The sequence below is a fragment of the Eublepharis macularius genome, chromosome 18 (assembly GCF_028583425.1).
Source record: "Eublepharis macularius isolate TG4126 chromosome 18, MPM_Emac_v1.0, whole genome shotgun sequence".
NCBI classification, from domain to species: domain Eukaryota; kingdom Metazoa; phylum Chordata; class Lepidosauria; order Squamata; family Eublepharidae; genus Eublepharis; species Eublepharis macularius.
This window is the reverse complement of record NC_072807.1, coordinates 10,090,398-10,100,374: the sequence shown is the minus strand read 5'-3', so window position 1 is coordinate 10,100,374 and position 9,977 is coordinate 10,090,398. Positions and strand designations below refer to the sequence as shown.

The following is a 9,977-nucleotide window of genomic DNA, read 5'->3' as shown; positions in this document are numbered from 1 at the left end:
CGTCTTCCAGGACGCCTGGAGGAGGCATTTTCCCACCGAATAAGCCCAAAATTGGTGGGGACCTTCCTCTAACCCTTCTCTAACAACCACCCAAGTTTCAGACAGATTGGACTTTGGGGGGCCATGTTATGGCCCCCCAAAGCAGGTCCCCCCATCCTCCCATAAGAAAGCGAAGGAGCAGCATATTGTTAGCATGCTGCTGCTGATCTTTCTTCATTATTTCCTATGGGGAAAAAATGAAGAGGCAGGCTTCCTTTGCCAGGGGTGGCATTTTGCATGCAAAATGCCCCCCAGCCCTCAGGGGCCCTTCTCCCACCCCTCCTCCCACCCCCCACCAAGGCTCAGCCTGCTCCCACTTGGGGGGGGCCATTTCATGGCCTCCCCAAGTAGGTGCTCTAATCTCTACCACTGACAGCTGGGGGAGGCTTGTGTTGCCAGGGGTGGCATTTTGCATGCAAAATGCCCCCCAACCCTCTGGGGCCCTTCTCCCACCCCTCCTCCCACCCCCCACCAAGGCTCAGCCTGCTCCCACTTGGGGGGGCATTTCATGGCCTCCCCAAGTAGGTGCTCTGCTCTCATCTCTACCACTGACAGCTGGGGGAGGCTTGTGTTGCCAGGGGTGGCATTTTGCATGCAAAATGCCCCCCAGCCCTCTGGGGCCCTTCTCCCACCCTTCCTCCCACCCCCCACCAAGGCTCAGACTGCTCCCACTTGGGGGGGCCATTTCATGGCATCCCCAAGTAGGTCCTCTCAGCCCCTAAAGTCCACCCCTTACAGCCCCACACAAACCCAATTCCCCCCCAAATAAACACTTTATTTCTTGAACAGCTTTAGGCTACACAGCAGGGGGGGGACACCAAAGGGCATGGAAGCAGTATCTTACACAAAAATAACACAACTCACTTCACATTAAAGAATCACCCCAAAAAATAGCTGTCAAAAGCACTTTATTTCTGTAACTGCTTTAGGTTACACAGTAGGAAGGCACCGCAGAGCAGGAAAGCAGTGTACTACGCCAAAATAACACAACTCACTTCACATCAGAGAATCACACAAACACAATTGCTGTCAAAAACGGTGAAGTGGGTTGTATTATTTTTTGTAGTACATTGCTATCATGCCCTGTTGTGCCCTCCTACTGTGTAACCTAAAGCTGTTCAAGAAATAAAGTGTTTTTGCCAGGAATTGTGTTTTTGTGATTCTCTGATGTTAAGTGAGTTGTGTTATTTTTGTGTAAGATAGTGCTGCCATGCCCTTTGGTGTTCCCCCCTGCTGTGTAACCTAAAGCTGTTCAAGAAATAAAGTGTTTTTGACAGGAATTGTGTTTTGTGATTCTCTGATGTTAAGTGAGTTGTGTTATTTTTGTGTAAGATAGTGCTGCCATGCCCTTTGGTGTTCCCCCCTGCTGTGTAACCTAAAGCTGTTCAAGAAATAAAGTGTTTTTGACAGGAATCATGCTTTGTGATTCTCTGATGTTAAGTGAGTTGTGTTATTTTTCTGTAAGATAGTGCTGCCATGCCCTTTGGTGTTCCCCCCTGCTGTGTAACCTAAAGCTGTTCAAGAAATAAAGTGTTTTTGACAGGAATCATGCTTTGTGATTCTCTGATGTTAAGTGAGTTTTGTTTTAATTTTTCTGTGTGGGGGACTGCTGGTGTAATGTGTCATAATGCTTTGCCTACTTGTACTTTGGAAGGGAGAAAATAATTTTTTTAAAACTTTATTTTGTGTTGTTCTTGTTTTATTCTTTGTTGTGCAGTTGGTTCCCATCATAGGGAACAATGGGGCTGGCTGGCCAGCCATCTCTGTAGGTGGTGGGGGAATTTGAGGGAGGGTGTCTGTGGTTCAGGTGCTCTTTCACAGGGACCAGCTGGCACTCAGAAGTGTGCCCACCATTGTGGCACCTCTGGGCTGTGCAGAATTGCCCAGGGAAAGAGAGTTTAGAAGTTCCCAGCATAGGGAACAAAGGGAGAGGGCTGGCCTTTGCCAGCCTGTTCCTGGGGTTATGGGTGTAGGGCAGGTGGGGGTGGATTTGGGTCTGTGAGGGGCTAATGTGGGGATTTGGGTCTGTGTGTGGCAGCTGGGGGGGAATTGGGTTTGTGTGGGGCTGTAAGGGGTGGACTTTAGGGGCTGAGAGGACCTACTTGGGGATGCCATGAAATGGCCCCCCCAAGTGGGAGCAGTCTGAGCCTTGGTGGGGGGTGGGAGGAAGGGTGGGAGAAGGGCCCCAGAGGGCTGGGGGGCATTTTGCATGCAAAATGCCACCCCTGGCAACACAAGCCTCCCCCAGCTGTCAGTGGTAGAGATGAGAGCAGAGCACCTACTTGGGGAGGCCATGAAATGCCCCCCCAAGTGGGAGCAGGCTGAGCCTTGGTGGGGGGTGGGAGGAGGGGTGGGAGAAGGGCCCCAGAGGGTTGGGGGGCATTTTGCATGCAAAATGCCACCCCTGGCAACACAAGCCTCCCCCAGCTGTCAGTGGTAGAGATTAGAGCACCTACTTGGGGAGGCCATGAAATGGCCCCCCCAAGTGGGAGCAGGCTGAGCCTTGGTGGGGGGTGGGAGGAGGGGTGGGAGAAGGGCCCCTGAGGGCTGGGGGGCATTTTGCATGCAAAATGCCACCCCTGGCAAAGGAAGCCTGCCTCTTCATTTTTTCCCCATAGGAAATAATGAAGAAAGATCAGCAGCAGCATGCTAACAATATGCTGCTCCTTCGCTTTCTTATGGGAGGATGGGGGGACCTGCTTTGGGGGGCCATAACATGGCCCCCCAAAGTCCAATCTGTCTGAAACTTGGGTGGTTGTTAGAGAAGGGTTAGAGGAAGGTCCCCACCAATTTTGGGCTTATTTGGTGGGAAAATGCCTCCTCCAGGCGTCCTGGAAGACGGAGGCATTTTCCCTTAGAAAAAAGCCGAAAGAATGCCGAAATAATGCCGAAAGAATCCCGAAAGTCGAAAGCCGAAAGAGATTCTTGTTTCGGCTTTCGGCTTTAACGATAGAGAATCTTCTTTCGGCTTTCTACTTTCGGCTATAGCCGAAAATTTTTGGCTTGCACACCCCTAGCTACCCGTTCTAGACACCTAAATAGCTCTTTGGATGCTGGCCGATTTGGTTATAGTTAACTGATCTTACAGATCAGCTAATAGTTTAAATCTTTAAAAACTATATACAGGTATAGAAATTTATAAAATGTTACTAGCCAAAGCTGGAAATGGTGGCCGTGTTGTGTCAGTTCCGGCATCTCGTTACGCCACGGATGGGGTGGGGACTCGTGCTTTGTCATGGAATCCACGTGCATGGATTTTAACAGCTAAGCCACGTGGCCCCCAATTTTGTCAGGTTCCAGCCACAGTGCCTACGAACCCTGAGGAAGAGGTCTGAGCTGAGCTCCCCCTTTGCAGACCCTCCTTCCCTGGAAGATGCTTGCATAAGCCTGAGGGTAGGAGGGGGACAAGAATGGTATCTCGGCAGGGAATTGCAAGAAGAAAATTACAAGCTGCAGGTATTTTCCATTATTTATTAAGGATCTGCCCTCTAATACATCATTAACAGCACCTGCAGCTTTTTGTTTTCTTTGATGGCAGGAGATGACATTCACTACGGTTAGATCCCCGAGGCTTGCCGGTGGCGGTTTATCACCATGGCTCCATATCTGCCTGTGAAAGTCTGTAAACTTCAGGGACTTTGGCTGCACTCTAATTCCTGCCCCTGTCAATGCGTGAAGCTGCCATCTTGCCTAGTGAGGCCCTGTGGTGCCAAGGAAGAAGCGTTTGGAACAGTTTTGCATAGAGAATCCCCCAGGAATCGGCTAGGGGCCTGGCTGTAAATCACGACACCTGACTGTTGAGCGTCAAGACGTCGAGGGGCTTTGAACAGTGTAAACCTTCAAGTGCATCGTTCTGTTCAGCAATATCCTCGACAGCAAAATGGAGGTCATATGCCCTTCACAAAGCTTGGCTCGTTTTCATGTGTCCTCTTGAGCAACCTGTGGCTAAGTTGCAGCAGTCTTCACAAAAAGCAAAAAAGGCCTGCAACAGGAGGCACTGCTTCCTTGGAGGCCAGCTGGCCCGCTTTAATCACCACTTGGGATGCAGAGCGGGCCCTGTGCTGAGTCGCTAAGGTTGCCAAGCTCCAGGTGGTGGCTGGAGGTCTCCTGGCATTACAACTGCTCTCCAGGTGACAGAGACCAGTTTCCCTGGAGAAAATGGCTGCTTTGGAAGGTGGGCTCTATGGCATTATACCCCCGTGAAGTTCCTCCTGTTCCCAAACCCCACCTCCCATGGCTCCACCCCCCAAATTTGGGGTATTTCCCAACCCAGGCCTGGCAACTGTACAATTGCATGAAAAGTTCAGATGCTTCATTAAAATGGAATGTTTCATGCTTTGAAAATTGTTTCGCATTTAAAAAGACATTAACATTTGCTTAGATGTAGAATCGACTGGTCATTCCAGAAATGATCACCTCTCTGGGCCTGGGCCTGCGGCTGCCCCTTTGGATGGAAGAATCCCTCCCTGTTGAAGAATGTGGTGTCTTTTCAGGGCCAGTCGCGGCCATCCTAGCTAATGGAAATGGGGACAGCTGCCCCAAGCCCCACCCTGGGAGAGGCCCCAACTGTTCACAGCCTCTGCCTTCTCCCTTCTGAAGGGGGGGGGGTGTCAGGCAACAGGCTTGTGGCTCCTGTCTCTTCTGCACAGGGTGAGGGCCACCCGTGCTTGGCCCAGGCTGGAGGGGTGGCAGTAACTCTGGAGCCTCATCCTGGACTTTTGCCCAGGGCCCCAGAATCATTAAGACAGCCACTGGGGCCAATTCCAGGTATCTTGTCACCCCTGACACGGCCCACCACTCCCCTTCTGGGCTTGGGCTGCCCCGGCCAGATCCATTAGATGCAGCCAGTGTGGCATGAGCCCAGCATAGGACTCCAGCCGCCTCCTGTGCTACTAACAGGAGGGAATGAGCCAAGCCCCCCCCCCGCCCTTTCATGGGGCAATGGAGCCCCTCTCATAGTGCCAGCTGCAGCAGTTTCTTGGGTGACTTGGCTAGAGAACGTGCCCTGCTGCTTGTAATTCTATGGCTGGAAAGTCCTCCAATGTATTCTAAGGGCCAAGCTAGAAGTGACGAATGACACTTGAATGGCAAGTGAAGAGACTCACACGCAGGGCTTTTTTTCTGGGAAAAGAGGTGGTGGAACGCAGTGGGTTGCCCTCAGAGAAAATGGTCACATGGCTGGTGGCCCTGCCCCTGATCTCCAGACAGAGGGGAGTTGAGACTGCCCTCCGCGCCGCTGGAGCGGCGCGGAGGGCAATCTCAACTCCCCTCTGTCTGGAGATCAGGGGGCGGGGCCACCAGCCATGTGACCATTTTCAAGAGGTTCCGGAACACCTTTCCCCCCGCGTTCCCCCTGAAAAAAAGCCCTGCTTATGTGTATTCCTCCCTGTTCATGATCACTATGTGATCAAGTGGAGTGCACTGATTGGAAGTGGAGGAGGGTTTTCTGCCACAATCTCTCTGTAATCCATGTTCTAGTCCCCCTTCCGCCTACATTAACAACAGTTGAACTAAAATGACTGAAAACTGCAGTGATTTCCCACCCACCCCCACCCCACCTGCATAGCTGAATCCCCGGATTGGTCTCTGGAAGAGAGAGGCCTGTTTCTGATTAAACCCAGGCTCAGCTGAGCAAACAATTGGAAACACCCCTTGGACTTTCTCTCTTGTGGGATGGGGAGGGAGGGACTGCCATCACTTTGCCTTGGCCGGTTCCCAACTGTCACTGCAAGAGAATCTGCCGGAGTGCCTCGTCTCTGAAACCAACCATCCCACCGTTTAGGACCAAACCTTTGGTTGGGCAACTGTCCTGTCCAGAAAGTCAAGGAAGGAGGAAAGAATGGCTGAGCTGAAGGTAAGTCCTTTGGAGCATTGGGAGCCTGGAGCCTGTTGCTTTGGCCAGAGGAGCTTGGAATTCTTGCTATTGTCACCCTGCGGTGCAGGCCATTCCTTTTTTATTAATCAGGCTACAGGATGCTTTGGTCTGTGGTGGTGGCGGGTTTGTGGGGAGGGAGGATTCTTTTGCAGTTTTATTTGGAACTCCTGCTGCAGATGTTGGCCTGACTCTGGAGTTAGTGATTGGTTGGGGGTCTTCCTGGAAGCAAGACCCCCCCCCCTAGCATTTGTCTTGGACTCCAAGGATCCCTCTTTTATGGACCGTTTTGCTCCACCGTAGATTTCGATTGCCTTGATTCACAGGCAACGTTTTAAAACACAGCCATTCTTTCAAATGAAACCACCCACATCCTCTTTGAGGCAGCTCTTTTCTGTCCAGACCTGGGCTTCTGGGAGATCCGTTTAACTCCCCCAAGTTTCAGAAGATGGGCATTGGAGTGTGCCCTCTTTTTAAAGCTTTGATTTGGGAAATTTATGCCACGGAGGTGACATCCCCTCCCCCAATAACATCCTTTGCTCTACTGGGGCTGTTCCCCCTCCAGCCAATAAGAAAGACCTTTCCCTTGCGTGTGCCTCTCTATTAACTCCAAAGGTCCCAGACGTGGCGAGACATTCCCATTTTATCCAAGGAAGCCCAGAAGTCAGAACTCCTGAATACTGTTGCGGAGTTTGTGAGTCATGATAACATTCCACAATACATTTGACAGCCATGTGAACAACGACCTGTGGTTAATCTGTAACACGTCTGGTGCCGGAACTTGCAACCACAGGAGGCATCCCACAGAAAAAAAGTTGTCCGTTCTGCTAAAGAAAGTCCCCATTTAGATGATTTCAGCCATTTCACACATTACATGGTGGACACACAACTGCGAGCTGTGGCTCACCTCTCCCCTCCCCTCGGCTAGAATGACCATATGCAAACCTACCTTTGTTACATTCACACCTTACGCTTTTAGGGCTCTGTAAAATAACGGAATTAAAATGCCACAAAATAAGCAAGTGAATAGGCCCAAAGGAAACATAGCACCTGCTTTGTCACAGAAATTCTTCTTTGCATTGTCAGAATCCCAAATGCTCCAGAAAAGATAACGGGTGCATTGCAAAAGACAGGGAGAATGGGCCCCAAAGACTGACAACTATTAATGACTCTTCTTTCGGCAAGAAGCAAACAGGAGTCTGGGGGCACCTTAAAGACAGGCAGAATTAATCCCAGTACAAGCTGGTGTCAGTCAGAGCTCACTTGCACAGGTTGTTCTCATTCATTTTTAGCTGGTTTGGATATACACTCCCTGTATCTGATGAAGTGAGCTCTGACTCCCAAGAACTTGAGCCAGGCTAGTCTTGAAGGTGCCCCTGAGCTTCGTTTTCATTTTGGTGCTACAAACTAACATTACTACCCATCTGGAATGATCTCCTTTTGGCCAGTTACAATTATAATGGAGATCTAACATCCTCACATTGGCTGAATGGATTTTGAGGTGTTGTGGTCCGTACAGGGTTTGGCTTTAACATTGGTGAAATGTGGATCTCCAAATGGAATGAACACATACATAGAGGCACCCTTAAATCCTAATTCTCCCACCTTTGCATTGTGAGTGTACGTGCAGGTCAACACTGGATGCCTCACAAGCTTGTTAAAAAGTAATAAAAATGTTCTTCAAGGACAGCCATCCACTGGGAGGCATACAAAAATTGCATTATGCTCACTGGGCTTGAAGACCTGCCTTAATCATATTCCACACCATGGAGTCCAGCTTCAAACGTCTTTTTCTGAGCCTGCTGTCTAATCTCCTCAGCCAAAGGTCATGGTTTGTAGGTCAGCTCCATGTGATATTCCAGTCCTTCCAATCAAGGCATATGGTTTAATTTTTTATGCTGTGCTGTGCTTTCCTCCTCACTTAATTTGGTTGGAAAATGCCAAGCAGAGATTAAATGTTAACAGATGAAGTCTTTAATATCACATTTGCATGAAACACTAGAGGCTCCAGAAATATACACATAAAATCTAGAAAGCTTTCAACTTTTCCAATCCTGATGCCAACTGAATTGTGCCAGAGAATGTTTAAAATGTGAATCTTGCAAATGCAGAAATACTAGGTAAGAATGTTAGAAGTCCCTAAACGGCTTGTGCAATTGAAGATCAACTTGTTGTAATAATATAGATTAAAGCACATTATACTAATCAATACTAAGCTAATACATAGTAACAGCTTGTATTCTAGGTGAATTTTAAACTTTTCATGAACTGTCTGTGCTTTTTTTTTTTTAGTGTTAGGTAACTAAAACAGGTGCACTTAAATCTTTTGACAGCTAATTAAAAACAGGGGACTCCATCTAGATCAATGTTTCTTTTTCAGAGACTGGACCAATAGTGATCTAGTATCTTAACTCTTCCTGTCATTTCTCACGGATTTATGGCTTTGTTTTGCAAGTTAGCTATAATGTCATTTTTGGCTAATTAGAAGGATACACAATAGAAATTATGAATATTCAACAAAGCATTAAACCAATCATAGTTTGCTTATACTATTATGTAAAAAGATCTTAGATATTTGCATATGATAACCTATAAAACATGCTAATCTAGATAATGAGTTCTAATTGGAAGAGATCTCATGAAGATTGGGTGAGATTCTTATCTTTGCAATGTAGGCTATGAAAATCTTAATGCATTTCATAAGAACTTTGATTATTTTTAAACTTAAGAGTTAGTTAGGAAATGTTAGCAAATTTGATTCTGATTGCCTTTCTATGTTCTATTTTTATAGGACTTACATTAATAATCATATATTTTAACTACTTGCTTCATTAAAAAAATAGAGTGTATTTTCAATAAAAGAAATAAACTAACAGGTACTTTAATTAAAAGCGGCAAAGCAATAAAGAACCTTTTACAAATAAATGTACTGATAAGCAAATGGTTCAAAGAACAATTTTGCTTAACAGGTCTTGAACTAATTGCTAAACACTATCCAAAAGAAAAAATAAATCTTTCCTTTGGAGTAGTGGAAGCTTAGTTCAGACACAGGCAAAAGAGCCTGTTACAAACTTTCTAGCAAAGGTTACAGTGCACATTATATAATAGCATAAAGTAAATAATGCCCTTAATTTCCTTCTTAAAATTCCCTGAATATAGGAACTAGAGCTTCAAAGACACCCTGAGCTTACAGATGCATTTCTAACCTCTTTGCTTTATAGTTCCAGTGGAGTAGCCATGTAAGTCTCTTGTAGTTAAAACAAAATAGAAGCCCCGCGGCACCTTGAAGATGAACAATATTTGTCGAAGGCTTTCACGGCCGGAGAACGATGGTCGTTGTGGGTTTTCCGGGCTGTATTGCCATGGTCTTGGCATTGTAGTTCCTGACGTTTCGCCAGCAGCTGTGGCTGGCATCTTCAGAGGTGTAGCACCAAAAGACAGAGATCTCTCAGTGTCACACTCTGTCATAAATGCGGTGTGACACTGAGAGATCTCTGTCTTTTGGTGCTACACCTCTGAAGATGCCAGCCACAGCTGCTGGCGAAACGTCAGGAACTACAATGCCAAGACCACGGCAATACAGCCCAGAAAACCCACAACAACCATGAACAATATTTATTCCATCATGAGCTTTCACGAGCCAGAACTCATTTCAAAGGAAGTAAATATTTCCCCTCATTCTTATGCAGAAATTACAGAAGGGAAGAGAGAAAGAGAGAAGAGCTGAACAGAGAGAGGTCTGATGACATAAACTGGCAACGGGTCTCTCTGTTGGCACCTGAATACTTACGTGGTGCTATTTAATGGATGATGGGAGAGGTCAAAGATTCTGACGTGGGGCGAAGTGGGATAAAGTAGGGTAAAGAAATGAAGTAAGGAAGAGGCAGTTTAAAGCATGAGAAACTGACCAATATCAGTAAAGGATTATGTTATGATACAACATGTCAATAACAGTCTTTTAAAGTTTCTAAAAAGAGGATTCTTGGGGGCTATTAGAATTTATAAGTGAGGACACCCAAGACTAGATTTAAACAAAAAATAGCAGAAGGGTTTAATCTCTTGATGA

At 47.1% G+C, this 9,977-nt stretch overlaps 1 protein-coding gene across 1 annotated transcript in view; it reads left to right on the top strand.

Annotated features, from left to right (window-relative positions):
- The first annotated feature begins 5,725 nt into the window (after positions 1-5,725).
- The window catches only part of HGD (homogentisate 1,2-dioxygenase), a 29,929-nt gene continuing 25,677 nt past the window's right edge, over positions 5,726-9,977 (top strand). The window contains exon 1 of the mRNA XM_055003001.1: positions 5,726-5,893. Coding sequence (XP_054858976.1) covers positions 5,879-5,893 — 15 coding nt within the window. The 5' untranslated portion in view covers positions 5,726-5,878. The remainder of the gene's footprint in view (positions 5,894-9,977) is intronic.